General features: G+C 35.0%; 1 protein-coding gene across 1 annotated transcript in view; it reads left to right on the plus strand.

Moving 5' to 3' along the window:
- The window catches only part of SNTG2 (syntrophin gamma 2), a 268,443-nt gene that overhangs the window by 123,774 nt on the left and 120,173 nt on the right, over positions 1 to 24,496 (plus strand). Inside the window, exons 3-6 of the mRNA XM_055714276.1 lie at positions 2,230 to 2,286; positions 2,378 to 2,435; positions 18,041 to 18,084; positions 18,196 to 18,237. Coding sequence (XP_055570251.1) covers positions 2,230 to 2,286; positions 2,378 to 2,435; positions 18,041 to 18,084; positions 18,196 to 18,237 — 201 coding nt within the window. The remainder of the gene's footprint in view (positions 1 to 2,229; positions 2,287 to 2,377; positions 2,436 to 18,040; positions 18,085 to 18,195; positions 18,238 to 24,496) is intronic.

The raw sequence follows: 24,496 nt of genomic DNA on the forward strand, positions 1-24,496 counted from the left end.
GGATTTAAGGGTCCAGATAAAGGACTAAATGGAACCTAGTGAACCATGTGAATTTGTGTTTTATTACCCCAAAAGGTTATTTTATTTTCCTCCTTTAAAATAAAGTTGCAAAGTCAAATGTTAGTAGTAGCTGTCATCTACTGAATCTTGGCTTTGTGTTGTCTTTTGTGTTGGAAGATATGCAGGGGATGAGTTGAGGGGTTACAGGATCTATAGAAAATGAAATGTGATGTTCGGTCTTGTATAGCTGCTAGTTATAGTCAAAGAAAATGATGTATGATCACTGGGTTGAAATAAATTTGTATAAATGATCTTGATTATGACACTTGATAATGTTCAGCTTTTGGCATTTTGCTTTGCAATTTGAACATCTTTAAAAGAAGGAAGTTTTTTTTGCATTTTTTAAATGTACTTCTAATTAGAAAAAGCTGTTACGTAGAAAATGTTTAGGTATAAACTTAATATCTTCTCTGAGTGTCTTTCAATAGGAATATTTGAAGCTCTATAATAAGCACTGATAGGAACCATGAAAATATAAATATCAAGGTTATTGCAATAACATAGATTGCTTCACAGGGCTACAAACTCAATTGTATCATCAGTATTATCATTTGAAATGTACTTGCAAACTGTATTAAAATACATGTTAATTGCAGTTGAATGTATAAGGTGCCAATAAATATTACCTTGCTTGTCTTTTATAACACAGCTAAAGTTACCCATGTAGTGCTTTTGAATTTGTTGTCCAATAATGCTAAAGTAATCTAAACTGTCAAAACATTTATTCCATCATCCTATGTGATGGGATGTATTGGGATAATTTGTTTACAGTGTGTATGTATAGGTGAGAGAAACATGAGTTAAATAAGCAGACAGGACATATGTCATAGGAAATGACTTGGGAGTGAGTCACTGAACTTAAAGGTAGTGACATATTCTGATTCAGATTGGATCTGAACTTCATCAGTGCATATGATAGTGTTGATCAAAAGTTTTGATGCAGTTCGAAATGAAGAAGAGAACCTATGAAACAATTTGAATTAGCACAGATTTTATTAAAGCTGAATTATATTGTCTAAAATTGAATCACATAAATCAGGTACTATTTTCATTATATAATTTTTTCCATTTTTTGCACAGACTAGCGTAGTATAATGTGCATGGAAACAGAAGAGAGAAAATTTTAAAATGTTTGAGAGCATTCTTAACTTTTTTTACCATATGGATTGGTTTTACCCTCCTAAAATGAGACTGAAATTTGTGTGTTCTGTTCCCCAGTCCCCTGAGACAATATGAACATATGTCTACTAAGATGAGTGTTAGGAAAAAAGCTTAAAATAACTTGATAATATAAGATTATGGGCTTGACTACTGAAATAAAAAATTATGTTTATCTCAATCAGTGTAGTCATAAACTACCTAATCAGGAAGTGCACATACAGGAGTAATCCCATATACAATTTCCGATGCACAGAAAAAAAAAAAAATAAAAATCAGGAATTCCTGTAAAGATGGCATTCTATGCAGTACTGTTCAGCATGTTGCAAAATAGTTCCCTTCAACTATATAATTATTGTCAACAGATGAAGTGCTGCTATTATGTTGTCAGGCACCAAGAGTTACACGTTAATGAAATGTCAAATTCAGCATACTGTTAAACAAATGTTAGGTTGCTGTAGAAAAATATTGATAAATATTTATCTTCTTTATGCATTTAAATATTAAATGCAAGAAAATAACCTTTTGAAGCACTAAAGTCTTTTGACATATGCTGCAAAAGATTGGTATAGGTCTGAAGATATGGATTAGAAAACATTGGTATTTGTGATAGAAAAATGAGAATAAATATTGTGCATACATGATAGCTATGACAGTGCACTTCTCAAAAATTTTCCTATAGTTTTCTCACATCAAAACAAAGGGAAAACATGTAAAAAATTCACTTTAGGAAGAATACAATCTCAGCAATAGAAAAACATACTAAAAGAATGCATGCATACATGACAATGCACAACTGACACATAAGCTCTGCTCTCTATGGTAAGGAATTAAATAAGTGCCTATAAAGCAGCATTGAATGGTGCTTCAGGACTGAATTTGATCACTGAGATTCTAGGCAACCTTTGAGAATTAATTTTTTAAAAGTAAAAGCAGTTTAGAAACACCTTCGGTGCTTATTCAGATACTGTGTTTTCACCTAAATTTATTTTTTTCTACAATTTTTTAAAGCACAGAACTGTTACACTTCGTAGACAACCAGTTGGCGGCTTGGGCTTAAGCATAAAGGTATGGATAAATTCTCATCTTTTAATTTTCAGAACGACTAGTTCACTTCAGTCTTAATTGAGATCTCACGGTTAATATGCATCTTTTACAGGGTGGTGCTGAGCACAAAGTGCCTGTCGTCATATCAAAAATATTTAAAGACCAAGCAGGTAACTTATATTTATGTTATTTACTTATATAGTACTGTAGTATGTGTGGGTTTTTTTAGAAAAAATTAAATGCTTTTTGAACTGAGAATGAAAACATGTATGGTGCATTCTTTCAGCCCCACATTAACCCTAGGCCTTTCTACAAATGTCCAAATGATCCATGTGCCTTTGGGTTGAATTTAAAATCTGTAATCTTTCCAGGTCTTTAGGACCTGTACATGAAATTTTACTGGTAACTAATATTTTCAGGAAGCATATTTTTTGCTGCAGTAAGACAGCTGTGTTGTAAACAACATATTTAAAGTTACTTGTGAAAAAAAAGCTATGATATAGGGAATCTATTGATGTACTTAACCTAGAGGATAAAAAAATACAAATCAGACATATTTTTTTTTCCCCACACACAGTAATTCACTGCTATGTGGTATGATTAACTGTGCCCAGTTGCAAGCAAAGTGATTTGTAGTGTTTATTACGGTGATGATAACGCAAGATCTAAATCAGCGTAGTCTCTTCCAGTTAAGCATTACATTGATATTTATCTAGCAAAAGGAACCTTTGGGGGGGACCATGTCAGATCTTGGATAGATCTTGCCAAGTTGGAGAACTGCTCTGGAATACAAGGGGGTTCTTCGGTAAGAAAAAGTAGAGCCATTGCGCATGGGTGGGCAGTGCCTTGCAATGTGAACGAAGGGACACATACTAGATTGCAGATTGTGATTGTTTTTCTCCTCTATATTTTCTTCAGGAGGTCATTACTTTGCTTGAAATGTAATACCCAAGCTTGGTAACCCATTCTGAGCTGATACTTAGGGAATATTGAGGGGGTGGTTATGCCAGTGTCCCATTGGAAAGACTGCTTCAAGTTTCCTATGTACAGTACTTTACATATATTTCAGCATGATGGTTCTTTCTATGATATTGTTTCCACAGTGACGAATTGTCAATTGTGTTATTGTATATGGAACAATAATAGGGTTCTTGAATACACAGCATAGTAAACTATACTAGGAAAATGAATACATAATAATAATGAATATAAGCATTCAGGTCAAGTAAAGTAGTTCAGGAAATTTATTACCAACAAGGAGAGCTACCTCCTGCCCTCTTACGACATAGTACTTTTAATCAAGGTTAGTAGTGAGTTTACATAGAAAATACTTATATGCAAATTTTTGTACATAGTAGGTAGTTTTCAATCAACTGTATTTATTTTTACAGTAACAAGTGCACGAACAATTTTGTGGGGTCAGCTGTTTACCTCAAATTTGAAAATCTATCCTCAGAAGATATTTGTTTTAAGATTTTGTAACCTTTTGCTCAAGGAAGCTCCAAAGTGAGTAACGGTTATAAGCAGAAGCAATGCTATATCACAGTGAACCCATGTGAAATGTTCTTGGCTGAATCAGTACATGTCATGAAGACAGTGACACACCTGGCAAGGTATGAAGAAAGTAGTCTATAGTATCGGTTGGGCACTTGTGTGATGGAGAGAATTTCAGCATGTGTTGGGGTGGGTCAGGTGAATTCCTGAGGTCCCTTCTAGCCTGAGTGATTCTGCGATTCCTTTAGCGTTGCAGATGCTAAAGATCAGCAATATGTGATATAAATGCTTTTTTTTGTGGCATGTTTCTTCCTGCACTCCCATTCTGGCTACTGAATGTCTGTGCAACAGAAAACTGGATTTTTTTGTTTGTTTGTTTATTCTGGAAAATAAAGATTTCTAAAAAGCATTAGAAGATTTTGAGAAAAAAACCTGGAAATCCAGAACCTTCTTATACTGCATATCTTTCTCTTTGCATATAACCTCAAAATTCTCAGTGTTGCTGTTATTCAGTATAGGAAAAAGATAGTAACAAAGGCTATTCACAGCGTTACTTTGATAGTATCGCATTTAATTGGTATTTAATAGCAATGAAGCAAATATGTCCAAATTTATCTCAGAGATTACCTTGAAGGGATATTTCTGGTTTAAGATTCTAGTGCTTTAATGTTAGACAAAACAATCTGGTAATAATATTTAAGGGAAATTAACAAGTGTTCTAAAAATATGTGCATTCTTTCTCCTCATATATATATATATGAACATATGCGTATGCATACTTATATATATGTATAAAAGGATATCTTGAAAAATATTAATGTAGATATAATGAGAGGAAATGTTAAATATCACAGAGAGATGAGACATGCAGATCTATCGCAAACTAAATTCTGGACTGAACATCTGTATGTTCATAGTGTGAATAAATCATCAATGGACTTTTGTTATACGAGGTGCTAATAACAATGAAACTGATTGGCTAGCTTCAAAGTTGTCTTTGAGTGGAGCAATGAGATTAGTTGCTGCTTCAAGCAAATATACTGAATTTAAAAAAGCTTTATCATGCAGTAACATTTGAAAATACCTCAGTTACCTGGATTTCTTACCAGGAATTTTGTTATGAGGGATTTTACTATTTTGGGTCCTTAAATAAAATATCTGAACTTATGTGACTAAAATTCTCCTTACTGACTAAAGTACTAATTTCCTCAAATGTCTGATAATTTCTGATCCTTTTTGTGCAATTTAATGCCTATTGTATGACAACACTGCAAATTTGTATTTCCAACCATACTTTGTTTGGATACAGTACTATTTTAGAGTTCCAAAGCTCAAAGTATAATGGAATAAAGTAGTTGCTGCTTTTTTATATCTATACAACTTTTGTGCTTCCTAAAGAATCTAATTGGTTAGCTGTCTTTGTACTCTAAATTTTTCAAATATAGGTGATTTTGTTTGTATTGATGTAAGCGGCAGCTGAAGCATTTGCACTTCAGTTGTTGAGGTATGGTGAACATTTCAATTGGGTTTAATTATTTAGTACAAGCACTTCTTTAGCAACAGTGGTAATAAATGCTATTCTTACAGTTTTGACTGGCATAGAGACCTCTCAGCTGTGATTGCTGTATTTATAACTTTCAAATTAAGTTATCTTAGGTCACTCTAATCAATAAGACTTTCCTGAAAAAGTTCATTGAAATATACACAGAAACTCAATTCAAGAGCATAACTTTACATTTCCACAAGACAGGATTAGGTGGTCATTCAGTGCTGGAGACTAATGTCCAATGTATTACAAATCACAGTAAAGAATGTCCTCAGTTATTCCTGAGCACATGCCCTCCTCAGCAGTATCAAGAGCAAGTTTTGCTAATGCCAGTGGATCACCACTGAATTTAGGTCTTTAACATTTTTCTGTGGATTCAGCCTTCAGTTCTAACAAAGGTTACATTTGTTTCATACCACCAAAGCTTTTGCTAAAGTTAATTTCAGAGGGACAAAAGTCCTGTGCCATACAGAATGAGAACAAGTAAATGCAAATGCGTTTATAAATTCAAAAGTGATATAATTAGCTACAGAGTCCTTTTAATCACATAGGTAATTATTTCACTTCCAAAGCTTTTTTTTTCTTGTACATGTATATCAAATAATCCAGTCTATTCACCATATTAGAAACATTACTAATAATCTCCAAGATTATGTGAGGATACTACTGATGTTGAAGCTTCTCAGTAAGATTTTCTAAGTGTTATTCATGCTTTCTCTGGTTGTTTTTTTTGTTATATGTATTTTAATACAGTATTGCTTTCCTTGTGTTTTCCTTTTGAAACTGGCTTAAGATAAAGTACATTGCACTCTACCACTTTGCAATGGTTTTACAATCATTTTACAATAGTTGGTGATTTGCTAATAGCTTCTATGTGTGTATTATTTTAATACATGCATTAAACTTAATATTAACAATTTATTTATGGTAAAGACTGCAGTAAGTTTACAGTCAAATAGATGAAAAGTCCTATTCTCAGAGATGTATAAATGAATATCCTGAGCTGTGAAAGGAATCAGATCAGCTAGGCTTAATTGTTGTACAGTGAATCCATAAGAAAATTTCTTAGATCCATTAAATATACTTCGAAGAATCCTTAAACACAATATATGGCTGAAGTGTACAAGGTTCCGTGTGTTTACGTCTTTCTCTCTGTTATCTGTTGTTCCCATTCTTATTTACTAAAGAGTCTTTATGAACTTTTGGCATCTTAAGGGTCAAGACTGTAAAAAGGAATGGACTTTGAAATCGAACCTCATGATACATATGAGTGACTTACTGCATATGGTATTGGAAATTTTAATTGTGTGAACATCAAGCAATCAAATTTCTATTCTGTGTTGCAATTACCAAGTTAGCAATCACGTTTTCTTACCGTGATGCAACTTTCCATTTTCGTGAGACCTGCTGTAATAATCTTGCTACTGCTGTGAGCTCTGCTCATATTTCATATAACATGTGGAGTCAGATGACCAGCAAAGATGAAACAGAACAGTGGGTTCAGCTCACTGAGGTGTGATAAAAATAGTTAAATAAAATTAAATAAAACCCAGTGGAATAGGGATAGTTTGCATTTTGCCAGTTTCAAAAATGGTTCTCTCTTGAGAGACAAAATTAATTAAAACCTTAATTTGAAAGCATTTTCCCACCTTCTGTGATAAAAGGTGGCTTATAACTCACATTCTGCTGTACTGAAAAACCTTTCATTTTACATGTTTAGCCCATTTCTGATTGGGGATGCTGTATACCCTGGCAAAATTGGAGCGAACTCAGGACATTCAGCCACTGAAACATTCTTGGCTTAACAGAGTGCTTTGCAAACACAGACTGTCCAAATATCACATCCTGGCTGCCTGCATTCAGGACCATCTGTTTGGAGGACATGGTGTCAGTTTGATGAGGGCTTTTAACAGTTTCACTTACACTTATATGGCAAGCAAAGATGGCTTAGTGTGGAAGCGTATGTGATACTTCCTCCATAGGTGGTTTGTGTTTTGGTTTGGTTTTTTTTCTGTGTTGACTCCAGTCATCCACAAGGGTGGTACAACTAGGGTAACCAAACCTAGTCTGAAAAAGTTGGTGGGCACAATGTGAGATTACAGTCAAGCTGCACAGCATGGTTGTATTTGTAGCTGATGTTCTTCATCCCTACAGCTGTACTACTCTTGTGTTAATCAGCCTTGGAGATTCATTCCATGAGCCAGCAAGGTCAAGACTGATGATAAGTTAGTTTTTAAAGTTAAGCCCAATGGAGGTATTTGTGTTTATAAGGAAGTCAGAATGGATCACAAATTTGCATTATACCTGATGCTAATGAATGTCGAGGCTGAACACAAGACCATCTCTGAACGTATGAAAGGTCTTATTTGAACATAAGACATTTGGAGCTAGATGGTATTGAGTATTTATACAGTGTAACCTAATATCACTTACAAATTTCTTCAATTAGGATTATACTTACTTTCTGTCAATTTTTAATTATCTTTGCCAGTGTTATTTTTCTTTATTACTGGAAAGCTAATGATCTCTGAAGATAGCATCTACACACTGATCTCTCTCAGACCTAGGCCTCCAGCTCTAGATTTATTTTCAGAAGGCATAGAACATTCTTAGCGTATTGAATTTCTTATTTTATTGTTGCCTTCTCAAGACTAGGCAGGCCACGAAAGGCAGTACCTTTTAATAAAGGTACTTGATGAACTGCTAAATGTTAGTCAACAAATAAAAGGAATGTATCTTGATCCCCGATTTAGGGAAGTATTTTTATTGAATTTAATAGTTAGTAACGTACTTAAGGTCCTATAATACAAATAGCAGTCATTGTATATTTGGAGAGAAGCATATAGGTAGATGAATTCTTGAGTTGAGGTTCTAGAACAGTTTATGCTACTAGAATTTGTTTTGAGGGTTAAATGCTGAAGCAAGAGACTTGCGTTATTGACCTAAATCTAAAAGAATTCTTTGAGTAGAAGGATGCAAAGAATTAATTTTTAAGTGTTTATTTAACTGAACAGGCATATATTAAAATCAGATCTAGTAATTTTTTTAAGATGGTAATGCATTTCATTGTAACTATGAAAACATTGGTTTATGCATTACATGTATTCATAAATAATTCCTGGACAGAAAAAAAATTGTGATGAAATATTTGTAAGCTTCACTTAAAATTTGTGTTTGTTTTAGGAATTGTGTTAAGTATTTTAATAGGATTTAAGAGCTTGATGAACACAGGACTCATTTTTAAAGAGAAAAAAAAGAAGCATTCCCATTTGTAGCTCAATTGGAAATTTGTTTTCATTCCTTTGGTTTGGCTAAAAATCAGAAGCCATGTATTAGCTGTCCAGGACTCCATTTAGGCATTTACTTATGTATGCTTATGTAGGCTTTGTATGTGTCCATATATGTGTGTGTGTCTAGAAATGTGTGCATTAGGTTTCTGATACTGAACAATGCTTTTCTGTTAAGTGTATAAAAATTGTACTAAAAGATTATATTTTTTCTTCATAAATGTGAAGATCAGCTTTCAATAAAAGATAATTAGTTTTGCTTAACAGCTATGTCAATAAAAAATGTTTTTGGAAACTGTTACAGTTATGTAAGGTTTTATGAATATTCTCTTTGGAAGGTCATTTAGCAGTTTATGAAACAAAAATATATACAAATCTGAAAAAACATTATTTGTAATTTCAGTGGACCTGTAATATTATAGTTGTCATTCTTGTGCTCAAAACTAGAGAGAGGTATGAAAAACACATTATCTGGTTTTTAGTTGCGTTCCAGGTAGCAGTTGGATGAATAAAATGTGGCCTTAGGATGCTACTGACATGTACAGTTTCTGTTCTTTCTTCCATTCACCTACCTCTGAGCAATGTAGTCGCCTTATGAAATGCAGAATTCTTATGAAATAGCATTTAAAGTTACTATTTGAATTTGTTACCACTGCAGTCCAGCAGTGGTGAAGAAAAAGGTTAATGATAATTATTCTCTACAAAGAAATTAGAGAACTCTATAGTATGTATTCATTCATATAATATGTTCAGGAGAGAACTTCCTGAAGTTCCTCTGAGGATGGATGGTCTTTTGGACTTTGGATTTGGAGCTTTTTGCTTTTTCTGCAGTGCTTTGGTACAGAAACAAGAAGCAAGCATCTAGACAGAAAACATCTTTTAACTGTAACAAAGGTTCCCATTGCATTGAAAGATAGAAATGAAAAACAGATTAAACCTAACTCAGATTATTTGAGGCTGAAGCACTGAAGAATCACACAGAATATTTCATGGAAAGAGCAAACATAATGACCCATCTGACCGGAGATAGTATCACATGAAATAATATGAGAAATTTAATAACATCCTTTGGCAATTTCAGAAAATTTCTGTTTCTTGTCTTTTCACTGTTCTTGTCTTTCCCTTACTGGTTTCAGAATGAAAGACGACTTAGGCTCTTTTAGCAACTATTTCTCTTCTCTTCTTGTAACACTTTTAAAGCATGTATTTCTTCTACTTTTGACATCCCTCATTAGTCTCCAAGTTAGTTTTCCAGGTATCACCTCTACAGCATTTAAAACTTTTTGGCATACAATAATCAAATTTAATTAACTTAGTTATGTATTTTGGAAGAAAAGATTGATGATGCCAGATTATCATTAATTTCCTTATATAATGTTAACTATTCATAACTTGTATGACTTTATATTCTTTAGCTCAGAAATCCTTCTACATGTGATATTAATCATATGTCTTAGAGCTAACCTTATGCCTTTGAATATTGCAATTGTGTGATCAGATTAATCTGCCTTTACATTGTACTACATTCCTTTGTCAATTTATTCACATAGTGATTAATTTTAAAATGAAGACTATTTTTAACTGAAAAATATTGTAATAATTCAGAAAATAGTATCAAGTTTAGATTATACATGCAAAGGACCTAGAGCTTCTAACACTACTGAGGACCTAGAGCTTCTAACGCTACTAACAATTCCTAGAAATATCACATTTTTGCAATTGTAAATAGCTTTTCACTAACTCTTAATGAGTGTTAGCTGTGCTTGGCTAGTAGAACTTTCTTAAAAAAACCCTAAAATATAACTTATTTATAGTTATAACCATTGGTTTTGCTTCTTAACTATTGCTACTTATTTCTGAATTCTGTCCATGTGATATGTGTGACTATTTTTACTTTCCTTTTCAAACTCAAGGGACTTACTATCTGTGGTTAAGCAAGTATCCCAGGTAATACATGACAGTACTAATGTAGCCCTTTCAAATTTCCTGAAGATACATTTAAAAAAAAAATCTGCTTTACTTTTATTATAGTCACATCTTAATTGTCATGGCTTCTCTTAAAAAGGCAAAATTTTAAGGACTTACACCATTAACGTTCTAATTTTGTTTCCTTACTTTGAGAATTGATATTTTTCTAGAAAGGCAAAACCAAATGATGAACTGAATGTAAAACTGGAAGCATTTTTCTCTAGTAAGAATTTATCATGATAACCATTCCTGTGGGCACTGTGCTGCAACACCTGCAAGCTAATCTGAGCTACATTAAACCTCTTTCTTTAATTAAAGAACTAACCTGGTGTGCCTAGGGTTTCATCACTGAGTGTTCATACTGTAAGGCTACTTGTTTGGAAGCACCTACAAAAATCACATTGCCATTCAGTTTGGCTTAAGAGTCTTGCATCAAGATATACAAACACCTGGACTTCTGCAGGCAATGCAGACCATCTGAACTTCGGTCCTCTTGTTTCCTAAAGCCTATTTACGAGAGGTCTAAAGTCTATTTAATCACAGTGTATGCTGGTGCCTTTTACAGATCATGTAATAAACTGGCAATGCACCTCGTGTCACAAGCCTGTTCGCAATCAGAAAACCATCCAAAAGCCTTTTAATAATTTTTAATTTAGTGACTGCTAAGACTTACACGAGTAGGAATATAACTGAACTTTCAAACTTTCTTTCAAAACCCTTTTAGTTAAATAGTGTCATGGACAGGATTTTTCAAGACTCTAGTGAGAGAAATTTTAGTATATGTGCAGCCATTGTCCATATTAGGTCAGTAAAAAAATGGCAAATTTTGGCTGTAACATAGGCTTTCTGAATTGTTAGGCAATAGTAACAAAATGGTATTTTGAAATTGGCCTCAGAAAACAGTTGTAATATCATCTGCCTTCTAAAAGTCATGGTAGGGAATAAAAGGATTTGTTTTTTAAGGTTTAGGTTCCTTAATGCCCACGGGTATGCTCTTGGGATTGTTACTTGCCCTTACATATCCTCCTCATTTTACTTTCTGGCATATATAAAATACAAGGCAATATTTGTTTGTAATAAAGCTAAGTTTACCCTGTTAGCAGTCTGCAGTGAAAAATATTCGAAATTTATTATTACAGCCGTTTGCCTTTCTACTTGGAATCAATGCTATTAGCCATAAACAGAAAAAGACTTATCAGTAGAAGATTCTAGTGAGCAATGTGTTCTGAAAACCTGTTTTTTGCAGAGGTCATTTAAAAGGAGAAAGTGAAAGAGCAAAGCCAGTATTAAACACATATACTCAAAATAGATTCAGCACTCTAATATTTTTTCCAGTTCAGTATTTTCTGATTTCTATATAATTAAAACATTTTGTTTGGAAAAAAAAAAGTTTTAACATTTGATGTCTTCTTTTTTTCAATGTGCTTTATTAATAACTGTGAACTCTCCAGTTTAAGCTATTTTTTTTTTTTTAAAAAAAAAGATGTCTCAGAAGGTGGTCATAATTCCAGAAATAATTAGGCATTTGCTGACGTTTTGAGACTAGAGTGGAGAATGGAGTGAGAGAACTGCCCACAAAGGACACTCACATTGAAAATTGAGAGATGGAAAATCACAAAAGTAAATGGATACAGGTAAATAAAGTAGAAGAGAAGGAAAAAGACAACAATAATGGAACAGAGAAAAACATGATTAATTACAGCACAATAGTAGATACGACACTAAAGTAGGAAGTATATATTCTTGTGAATGCCCATCACTTCAGCGTTTTTGCAGTCTCTGTCCCCACATCATGCACACACCAGCTTTCCCGCTAAGAAACACCGTGCTGTGTTGTCTAAAGGACCCTACCTGGTGCAGCAGATAGAACAGAAAAAGACTGTTAGTATTTATTTTAAGGAACAAAATTGGAACCAATTTATAGCTGCTAGCATGTACATTGTCCTAGACAATTCTTGGTATTAGTTGCATGCACATGTTACCATATGCCAAACTGTAAGGAGAACTGTGTACAGTGATCGGTTCTTGCTCAGATGCTTCGATGAAAGATGGAGGCTTTCTTGGTTATGCTTGTGGTGCCTGTGCATTATTACAGTTCATGTTGTTCTTCATGTAGCCCAAGCTGAAGAGAAAACAAGTCTTGACTTGCCAGGCCAAACCAGTTTTATCTTGTGTTAACTTTGCAGATACAACGCTGTATTCTATGCAGCTATGCAAAGTGCCAGCTAAAATACTGTTCTGCAGGATGGCCTCAGTGTTTCAGCAGTCCCATAACCTATTTTCAGAGTTGCATTTTTATTCACTGATCTTCTGTGAGTCAGCAGGAATTGCTTCTGCTGTTAAGGCATTCATGGGTATTGAGGATCAATGGCAATGTCTGTAGCACTGCTGAATATCCTACTCAGTAATTTACATGAGGCCCATTATTATCTTTCCAAACCTGTGCTCCCAGCTACATCCAGACTTTGCATACTCCTGCGTCCAGTACCTTTCTCACCTCTCATCATGTGCATCTCTCACATTGAATTGGTTCTTACAATGTTGAGCTTCAGTGCTTTAGGCTTACATATGCTTAGATCTAGAAGTGACTTCTTGACGGGTAGATACAGTACTTTCAGGGACATGAAATGATCTCTTTACACTTGCTCCATAGGCACTGAGAAAAAATGGAGAGAGAAGTCCCAGTTCCCCCATCCGCCACTTAGTTCAGCGTGGGGAATCTGACACATTAGAATAACGGCATGGGTATTTGATGAAACACATTGTATTATTGAGTGACTTACAGTTTTTCTTTACATGATAAACTGGACAAATATAGAAAGGAAAGAAACTAAATAAGGAAACCCCATGGTCAAAAATACAAATATGAAAAAGGTTTTTTTTTCATTTAAACAAAGACAGATGTTTAAACAAGTCCTGTAAAGAGTATGTTCAGTTTTAAAAAAATCCCTAGCAAGGTAGTTTTCAATGTTTGAGTTAATATATTTGTGTTTTAAAACTGACTGAAAATGTCAAACTGCTTGTCTTAAAAAAAAAAAAAAAAAAAATAATTGCAGTGGGTGTATCTTTATGATCGTGACTGTAGTTACATCCAGTTCATGGGAGAGGAGGGAAAAATGCATCTGGATAACTTTGAGAAGTTTTTTTGCATAGCAGTTTCTCCGGTCTGTTTTATTTAATCCAGTTTCTTGACTCTTCCTTTAGATTTTCTTTATGCAGTGAAATATTTATGCATATATACAAAGTTAAGCTTATGAATGAAGAGGTCCATTAAGTCAGTACAGCTCGTTGTGTGCTTTAAACAGCATGGTTTTGTGCATCACTAGTAATGTCAGAGGACATAGTACCTGGTATGTTTTTTGTGTGATTCAGAATTCAACAAAAATTGAGTAAAAATACATATGGTGATCAATCTTGAAATACAGAAGGGCATCAAAGTATTTACAGACTCAGATCTGCATAGAGTTATGCAGCAAGTAAGAATTTCCTGAAAACCTGTTCAGTAAATTTACTAATGCACAATCTTGCAGATTTTGTAAAATTTAATACAGCCCTTCTTCAGCCCTAATGGATAGGAAAAGGATACAAGGCAAAGCTAGAAAGAATTACTGGTGCTTTTGGGAAAGTTTTTCAAGCCTAATATTCTCAAAAATAAGATATTTATTTCTGGTTATTTTCATATAATTTCTTCAATATAAGCCCATTTGGGTTTCTTTGATGCTTTCCTCCTACTTCAGTATCACTTGTGAATTTAATCAATATACAGCATTTAATCAATATTAATCCTTTTTAAAAATAATTAAAATATAGAGTAGAGGCGATGTAGGAGTAATTGTTGTAGCACACATTTAATTCTTTTTTACAATCTGGTACGTTTCTGCTTATCACTAATTTTTGCTTATTTTCTTTTCAGTCTTTTTTGGGGGGGCATGTTGAATTCACTGCTACTGAAATATTACTGCGAGTAAAGATTAAAGAGGCCTACTGGGTTCTAAAGGAGTTATATTTACTGCTTATCTGAATAAGTTTATATGCTTCTTGACATCCCGAAGCTCGCTCTTTAGTGTTTTATTTTTAATACTGATTCATTTTAGACATAGTGACTGATAATCACAGAGTAGCGTTTCATAGACACCTCTGTATATGGGTATGTTACCAGTGGGAGAAAAAGTCCTGCATAGCCTGGAACATTTTTCTTGGAGATAATATTTTTGTCATTTAGAGAACATATGACTTAATGAAAACATCAGTAGATGTCTTCAGATTTAAAATATGCCTTAGAGACACAAAACTGCCTTTTTGTCTCTTTCAAAAGAGTTTTCCCTATCGCTTTATTACTAACATAGTTGTAAACTGTATTGTACCTTCTGCATCGTAGTGACATGTCCTCTACAATTTGGTTTGTGGAAGATATTTTTATTAGAGATGATGACTGATTTGAAATTATAGACAATTGGCTAAAACCATCACAGACTTGCAAGCTTTAGTTTGCCAGAGTACTGTCACTGGTCATGATGGCAGCAGCTGTGGAGGTGTCTACATTATTGTGTTAGTTTGCAGTGTAATGCACTTCTGGAGCAAATGCCCTGATTGTACCCATTTTCTGTGCTTTGTTTCAGTTCTTAAAACATTTGGTATTGACCACACAATGCTCCTTCTCTCATTTACTTACCTGGACAGCTCTGATTGTGTGCAGAGACTCTGCAAGCAGGATATAATTGCTTTGTGCTCTTAAACTATAACATTTATGGGCTAACACACACAGTAGGTAGCTGGGGATATTGCAGTACTCATCACACCTGTGAAATGACCAAAGAGTCTTTGCATATCCGGCAGTCAATGGTCAGGTGGGAAAAATTCAGCCTCCATTGCTGCATGGAAGGGATTTGTCTTCAGTGCTGCCGAGCTACCATCCTCCAGCTACCTGGTTTTCTTCCTTGAGATTTTATACCTTTTCACATCAGTGCTTTTCCTCTTCAAGCCTTGGCTGTTAACTAGCCCTATCTCAAGAATTTTAACGGTGGCTGGAATTTTGCCGTTCCTGTTTTGCATGGATACTAGTCTAGATACTTTATTATAACTTTTATTAGAACCAAGCAGTTTTCTTGGAAGACTTAAGATTGCACAACTGTGCGGTTGTGTCATTATGCAGTGAGACATGCATAGCTGAACATCCAGGAGGACAGTGATACTTACCTGCCTGCAAATCTTCATGACGTGCTCTTTGATCAGGGTCTCATCTTTCACCCCAATATTTTCTGGCTCAATATGCTTTTATTTCTTACTAGCGCTATATTTTCCTGTTTTCACGTCTTACAGAAATTCTTTCAAAGCCCATCTCTTGCATCTCCACCCTTCTTGCTTTTATTGTGCTTCTTTTTCAATATTGTTGTTTCCAATTGTTCTTCCCAATGGCAACAGCTGCTTTGGCCTCCCAGAAGAGCCAACAAGACAGGGCCTCAGGAAAATGACACAGCGTGCTGCCCACGTGTGTCATCCTCATCACATCTGTGGCCTGAAGATGAACTGACTGGTACTTGTTGAAGTGTAAATAAACACATCTGCCTGGCTGCAGTGAGTTGGAGTGTGAGTCCTACTGCAACCCTCACGGAGTCAGTATACTTCCCCAGAACTTGCGTATCAGGGATGTCCTCCTGAAGCAGGCTGAGAAACCACTTTCCCTGCATTATACATAGTTGAACTGATGTCCAGGCTCTGCATCGATTCAAGTTGTAGGGACCATTGTATTACTTGCAAGGAACATCCGCTTCTGTGTATTGTGGCCTCTTGTAGCTATTACTGGCAGCAGGAGTGCATCACTGTGTACAACCGGTGTTCCTTAGGACAGGCTGCTCAAGGGCCCGCAAAACAGAAAGTTTTGTGCACTAGCTTTCCTTGGGCAGCTTCACATCACCTGGAAGCATCCAACTGGGAGACCAGTGTAACTGATCTGAATTAAAATCCCTGAAACCCATACAGTGTGAGCATAGGGAGCCTCAGCACCAACTTCTTTGATTACTGATCTGTCTCTGTTGTGCCTCATCACTTGCTAATACAGTTCTGTATTGTGTACAATCACAAACAGTGGACAAGGCATGCACCCTTTGACTATATTCTTTTATACTTTCCCACAACTGAAATTTCAAACACACCCTATTCCTTCTATCCAATTCAAGTGTGCTCCCATTTCCTTAAAGCAGCTCAGTGGCCCTAACATAAACATTGAATTAAAAATGGTTCACATGTTTTTCACTATTGGTATATGTAAAGATCTTAAAAAGAAGTTTAGTATTGAGATGCCCAAGCTAATATTCAGTACCTCTACCAACGTATCTACCCAGTATAGGCCACTTCACAATGCTTGGTGATGTTTTTGAACTGCTTTTATTCAGTTGCATTTCTGTGCATAGCTTCTCTTTTCTGTACCGGCTATGACAAATTCTGCATGTATCTTTAAATACTAAAGTGGCATAAGAAGTGGTGTAAAGACTTTCAGTGCAACTTGTAGCATTGTACTTAAAATAAATTGTGAAATATTTCCTAAGAACTGATAAAAGTATGACTAATGAGCTGTTATATTTTATCTGCCAATAGAATTATGAAAAATCTATTAGAAATATAAATTTAATATGAAAAAAGCTATTTTGTATCAAAGGTACATTTGTAGTGGCAACAGCTGTATTGCAGAAATGGTGAGAATACTCTGTGCAGTTTTTTCTTTCTTTTTCACCTCTATTTCCATCTCTCAAAATACTGCCATTGTTACAACTTATTGCATTGTTTAATCATATCAGTCTTTGCAGGATCAGAGCCTTACTTTCAATTAAGTAATACATTCCAAGAGAATAAATATTCTTATATTCTACTAAAAATAGAAAAATTAAAATGTTAGAGAATACAATGCAAAAATGTCATTATTTGTGCAGAATTGTTTGCAGTTTCACTACATAATTCTCTTTAACTCTGTAAGGCAGGAAACATGCAAATTACAGACTGTAGTAATATATTTTGTTATTCTCAGGAACAAAGCTAACTAAAACTTCATGTTAAAAAGTTGTATTACATTCTAGGGACAACATCTTTAATTATAGTAGTCCCCGCAATTTTTTTCAGGGGGAAATGAACAGCTAAGTAGTTTCAGAAATGCCTATTTCTCTTTTGTGGAAGAATAATGATAAGTGTGAATTACACCTTCCACACATAATTTAATGAAATCCTTCATTAGCGAGAAATGACATTTGTATTCCCTATTAAATAAGTTATTTGTGCATGGAAAGTAACTTTTAATTTGTTTAAAAATGATAGGAATCTGTTACCTTTGTAGATTGAATACTGTTTGCTATGCTGTTGGTATTTTCACAACGAAATCAGTTTCAAACGAAGGTTACCATCAGGATGCTAAACTAATTTCTGGAAAAGAATATAGCATTTTTTTTCAATACTAGATCAACTAAAATGTACTCCTTCTGTAATCCCACAGCTGACCAAACAGGAATGTTATTTATAGGAGATGCAATCATACAGGTCAGTAAACACTTTTTCCACAGCCATTTGTTTCATACTTGCCTTTATGTTTATTTCATTAACTAACTTATGCATTGCAAATCATTTTCTCCCTATCGTATCTGTTTTTAGGTTAATGGTATAAATGTAGAAAGTGCTACCCATGAAGAAGTGGTAAGTCATTCCACTTTGATTTTTTAATAGTGTACAGAATATCCTGTGTTAAAACTGTTCTGTCTCTAGCCTTGCTTTATATGAGTTTACTCTTTTTTTGCTATAAAGATACAGTGCTATAGTCAGGTTTGTCATATATGTGATTATTAAAAGCTTCATTTTGGCTGTTAGGATTTGTTACAGCTTCTGCACTCTTACTGTGACTATTCTTCAGATGTACTGTTCCAAAGCTGAGTATCCACCATTGTTTATTATAACTTTTACATCCCTTAGATAAAGTATTTCAAAGAACAAACTAAAGCAAAAATGCAAAATCCTGGTAGGTTAGCTTTGCTGTCAGCAGAGGCAACTGCTCTTCCCAGAATAGGAACTGTATCAGTTTTACCAATGAAAACATGATATTTTCTTTTCTTTCCTCTGTAAACTGTACACTGAGCTGCTTGCCATGAAAACTCAATAGAATACAAATAAATAAAAAAGGCCTTTACTATTTAAGAATGAATGAATGGTGAAAATATGAAAAAGATAGCTTACCTTTTTTATGATGCTGCTATAGGTACTGAAACGTCCTTTGGTTGGTCACAACTAGTCTTTCAGAGTTGCAAATAAATGGAATAGTCTTTATATATATATATATATATATAAATGAAGTATATATGTATATATAATATATGTCTAAATAACATATATATCTGTGTGTCCACACATATAGTCTTTATGTATTATGCCTTTGGTATAGAGCCTGATCCGCTGGGTTTGCCGGTGCTCCTAAAGGGTTCACCTGCTGTGATAGTACAATTAAATGGTAATAAAATTCTCATCTTCTTAGCATTGCAGAAACACGGATTGAGTGAGTTAAGTAAAGAATCTGATTTAACCTACTGTAAAAACACCCCTTAAAAATTAGAATATATGGGGGAAGTTTCATGATCCTGGTCAGGTATTTAAAAGCTCTTGATTTACATTCTCTTCAGTGCAATTGAAAGGGACTTGGCTTTTGTAGATCTTACCCCTGCATGCACTGAAAAATAGAAAATCTAATTAATGTTTTGCTACCTATTTCTAAAAGTGCACTTGTTTCCCAGTTTTGGCTAGGATAGAGTTAATTTTCTTCCTAGTAGCTGGTACAGTGCTGTGGTTTGGATTTAGGATGAGAACCATGTTGATAGCACACTGATGTGTTAGTTATTGCTGAGCAGTGCTTATGCTAAGTCAAGGACTTTTCAGCTTCTCACACCAACCCACCAGCAAGTAGGCTGGGGAGCATGAGAAGCAAGGAGGAGACATAGCTGGGACAGCTAACCCAAACTGGCAAAAGTGATACTCCATATCGTGTGATGTCATGCTCAGTATATAAGCTAGGGGAAAAGCTGTCTGGGAGCTGCTTGCTCAAGAACTGAGTGGGCATCAGTTGATGGATGAGAGCAATTGCATTGTGCGTCGCTTGTTTTGTATATTCTAACTTTTTTATCATTCTTATTTTCCCTTCCATTTCTGTCCTATTAAACGGTCTTTATCTCAACCCATTAATCTTACCTTTTTTATTCCTTTTTTTCTAATTCTCTCCCCAATTCCACTGGGAGCAGGAGCAGGGGAGTGAGCGGCTGTGTGGTGTTTAACTACCCGCCAGGTTAAATCACAGGTTGTGTGAGAACATGGGCATTTCTGATGTGAAATATATAAAGGGACACAGTTACTTTATTTGGTGAAATGATGTAACAATTTCAGTTGTGCCCTGTTTATGTATGATATGCATTACTGTTGTGGGCTGTGGTACATTGCACTAGGGCAATTAAGAATTCTCAAGTGTTACAGAAGTATAGATAGTAATAATAATGGCATACAATGTTACACTTAAAACTGTTTCTAAATGCTGGAAAAAGAATGGGAGGAATCAAGAAACAGTGGCATTCCACGTTTTTAAATTTCATCTTATTCTGTAAGTCATTTTAAGATGCTAGTTATCAGGTTTTTTAGAAGTGTCTTTATTAGGAAGCAAGAAATGTGCTTAAACATTGGCTCTTTTTGATGGTATCCATAGGATGAGATACACTTCCTCTCTTCTAGCCTGAGTGCATATATTAGACACATCCTAATTCCTAGCTGGTACTGCCAGAGGTTATAAAGCTATAGATAATAGAGAACCATAATAAAGGGATCTTGTACCTTGTAAGACCCTACCCACATTCAAGAAAGAGAAGAACAGAGAAAGCATACAAAGATCTTAACTTCACGCTGGGAGGAGATTAAGGCATGCACCTCTGTGTCTTGGTTTTCATGGGAAAACTGGGGTGTGTGGAATGCTGTGACACGCTGAAAAGGCCCCAGAATTGTACAGCACCCTGTGGACTGCAGTCACAGTTTCTGCATAGCTTTTGAATCTGGTGATGTTCTGTTTAGAGGAATCTTGAGACTGGAGAATGGAATTATGGTGACTAGTTCTAGCACAATATGCTAACTATCACTGGTGCATTCATTTTCATGGTAATGTTCAAGGAACAGACCAAGGTATTCCAGTGAGGTTTTTTATTTGCTTAAAAGGAAGATTATTAAAATGTATTTTACATTGCTTTATAGAATTAAGATGGCAAGGAATTATCTTGGGGAAAAAAAAATAATACTGAACTACTTTCTTCTTCTAAAGAATGCTGGTTCTGTAGCATTTTCAGTGCTTAGATGCTTGCAGCTAAACCACAAATAAAAAAGCATGTATCAATTGTTGTTCTATATTACCTATCAGAGTTTAGAGAAGAGGTAAGCCAGAAGTTGCTGGCAAAATTTCCAAAATATTTTTATCATCACATGTTCTCCAGTGGGCCTAAGATTAATTTCTTGCGCTTGCCCCTCCACTTCATGCTCTACCCCAGTTAGAGAATCACTTCCTCACCAGCACTCAGACTAATCCATTGAAAAGCACAGAGGATGGGAGATGGCTGGAACCTGTTAATTTTGGAAGCTACTGAAACAAATCACCAGCTCTTGAGTGGGTGCACCCAAATGACTCCTAGCAATAACATGTTTCATAGCATCTGTTCCTTGTGCTGCCTACTCTCACCTGAACCACTGATACCCCAGTCCCATCCTTCTGTACATCTCTTCCAACAATTCCATACTGTATAGCTTTCACAGGCTGCTGCCTCTGCTGCAGTGATAAATGATGATTTGGTAATGAATGGCCTATAGTTTAGCAGCTTCAAGGCAATCTAAGGATTCTTACCTAGCCTTATAATTATGAAAATGTTATTAGATTTCATTTGAAAATGTAGTGGGCCCTTGCCATTCTCACTGACTTAAAGAAAAGCAGCAGTTGTTGTGTTGGGGTTTTTTCCCTCTTTTACTCTTCCAGTTATTTAATGTGGGTTTGAAATACAGTTTACCACAATATATGGTCTAACTTGGAACAAAATAATTTATTGAATAGTGGTTAGTTTTTAACTCGTTTATTTCATTTATCAGATTGACTATATGGGGAAAAGCCAGTTCACATTCACTCCATCTGCAGTGATTTTCTGGTCTGCAGTGCAAGGCAGTATAGATTAAAAATGTTACCCTCTGTTGCCTATTTATTGGCAGTTCCCAGTCGATTCACTGACAACCGTATCTCAGAATAGCATCTGTAGCAACCATAACTGACATGGACTTTGACAGTCTTATCAGCAAGGTAGAAAATACATGGGCAAAGGAACTAAACTTGCTTTTATTACTTGGAGGTGATCTTTCTAGGTCAAGATAAAGTGCAGCTGCATGATCTTGCAGTCCCTTTCTTGGTGTTGATTAATACCATCAGGCTAGGCTGAATCTCTAGAATAATTACACAGTCTCCATAAAGCACAGAGTCAGGTCTGTTGTGCGTTGAACTGACTTCTTGCTGCTTATATTGTTGCTGCACATGCAGACTCTAAACAAATTTATTGAACATTATTCCCCACAAAACGCTGTTACATTCCTTAAAGATTGTTTTTCAGTACCTAGAAGCACTCCAGAACTGTTCATGTAACACAGCTATGGCAGCATTGGTGAGGAATGACAGAGAAATGCATAATGTTGCTCTTTGCCCTGTACACTGGAGCTCAATAGAAACGTTAAACAAAACTTCCTGTAACGAATGTAGGCCATAGGGTGAAGGAAGTGAGATCTCAATGGCCTAGGTGACACATCTGCAAAGAGACATTTCTACTACCGCAACCCGCTATCATAATCAGAGTGGGGTTAGATGAATGGGCCAGGTGGTAGAGGAAAGAGCTGATTCTATAAGATGAAATGAGGTAGGCTATTACCAAAGTTCCTGAGAGAATGGAAGTTGTTTTATTTCTTGTTTTTATTAAAATTATGTCACTGCACTTTTATGAAATAATGGTTGAGATTTCTCATCCAAAATAAAAATTATCTCTTGAATATGGTGGGTTTACGATTGGAAAAAAAAAACGTTTCAAAAAGAAGGGTTCATTTAATGTCCGTAAGCTTTTAGCTTGTAGAAATCAGTGGTTAGTCAGTAGCTGTTACTTGTAGATGGAACATGTCAATGATGATGCACTGGTCTGCTACCTGTCAGGAGGTTAATATTTCTCATCTCATTTTTATTGGGTTACAGCAGTCCAGAGTGCATGCACTTGCACATAAACATCTAAAGTGAAATTTATTTTGAACTAAGGAATAAGTCTGAGTGATCCATTTAATTTGTAAAAATGAAGCCTTCAGCTTACATACTTGAAAGTCCATGGATCCATATGTCTTTTTGTTTGTTGAAAGTGGATGTGTTTAGACTTCTGGTATGGCACAGATCCAGAACTGCAATAATGTTTGCTTGAAAAAAAAAAGCTTCTTTCATATGTAAGTTTTTTAAGGTATGCCAAACAAGAACTCCCACCCCTAAGTTCCATTTAGGGTTCAGAGACCACATAAACAATCAGCTTTGAGTTTTACATATAATGCAGTAGGTTTGGGCACCTAGAAACACACTGAAGAAGATAGTGTTACAGTGTATTAAGCTGTTAATACAGTAGTGTAGTGATAAAGGTTATTTGTCCAGAAGGCTGAAGATTAAGGGTGGAGGACTCATCTAACTTTTAGGAAATCATACCTTCATCTCCTGTCTCTGTGAAGAGTGCTCTATTTTCTAAGTCAGATTGGTTGAGAGGCATTCCAGCAATTCTGTTCAAAAGACACTCAGCAATGAGGCTTGGGTAGTCTCAAGTCACACTAGATTGCATTTTACACTTAACGTTGCTAAACATCATGCAAAGTATTTAATTGTCATGTCTGGCAGGGAGTGATGAACTTGCATTTCAGTAGGCCGATTCATTGATATACAAGGGATAAATCTGAAAATTGCTTATCTTCCTTGAGATACTCAGTTACAAGTGGTGGAACACAGATTATGGATTTTATCTATATAATATCAGAAAGAAAAAGGTCTAATAAAAAAGATGGAATATACATAGCTAAAAAGGTATGTGGTGTTTAACTGCACAATAAGTATATCATATAGAATTTTAGAAGGTAAAAAACGTTATAGTGATGAATTAATAAAATCAATTAAATAATAATTTATAAAATAACTTGTCAAATTGATAGATGCTTGTGAAGTGGCAAAAATACATTCATGTGATTTACTATTTTTACTGTGTAGTAGTATCTCAGTCATTAATATGTAGATTTTATTGAATTATGCTGTTATTAACATAATTAATATTTAAACAATTTAAGATGCATATTTACAATGATAAAAATGCAGTATTATGTTCTGTAGGTTTAACTACATGTTAACATTTGAATGTATAATTCAGTAATAACTGAGGCAACAACCTTGTGACATTTGGAGAAAGTAAAAATAAAGTTTTCATTTAATATCCATAGAGGGTTTAATACCTTAAGATTCCTGCCAGAAATAAACAGCAGTACAGGTCAGAGATGTAAAGAAATTGTCAGTGTTTTACTAGATTGCCCAGGCAGTTGCTACATTAAAATGTATAGATACCCTTACAGACATAGGCACGTTTCTGACCCAAAGCTGATGCTTAACTTCAGGTTGTTGCTTGAACTTTTACAGTTTTTCTTGTGTGCAGATTTTCAGTTTGAACATGCTCTTTTATGCACATAGAAAATCTTATGAAGTTGAAAAGAACAGTGTAATTTAAATATGAAAAGTATAAAATGAGAATTTGACCAGTTAAATGAAGGAAAAGGCAAATGTTTTTCTACATAGAAAGACTGTGCGTGTTTCATTTCTTGGAGATCTGTCCTAGTGCTGCCAAGATAA

The sequence above is a fragment of the Falco cherrug genome, chromosome 6 (genome assembly GCF_023634085.1).
Source record: "Falco cherrug isolate bFalChe1 chromosome 6, bFalChe1.pri, whole genome shotgun sequence".
NCBI lineage: Eukaryota > Metazoa > Chordata > Aves > Falconiformes > Falconidae > Falco > Falco cherrug.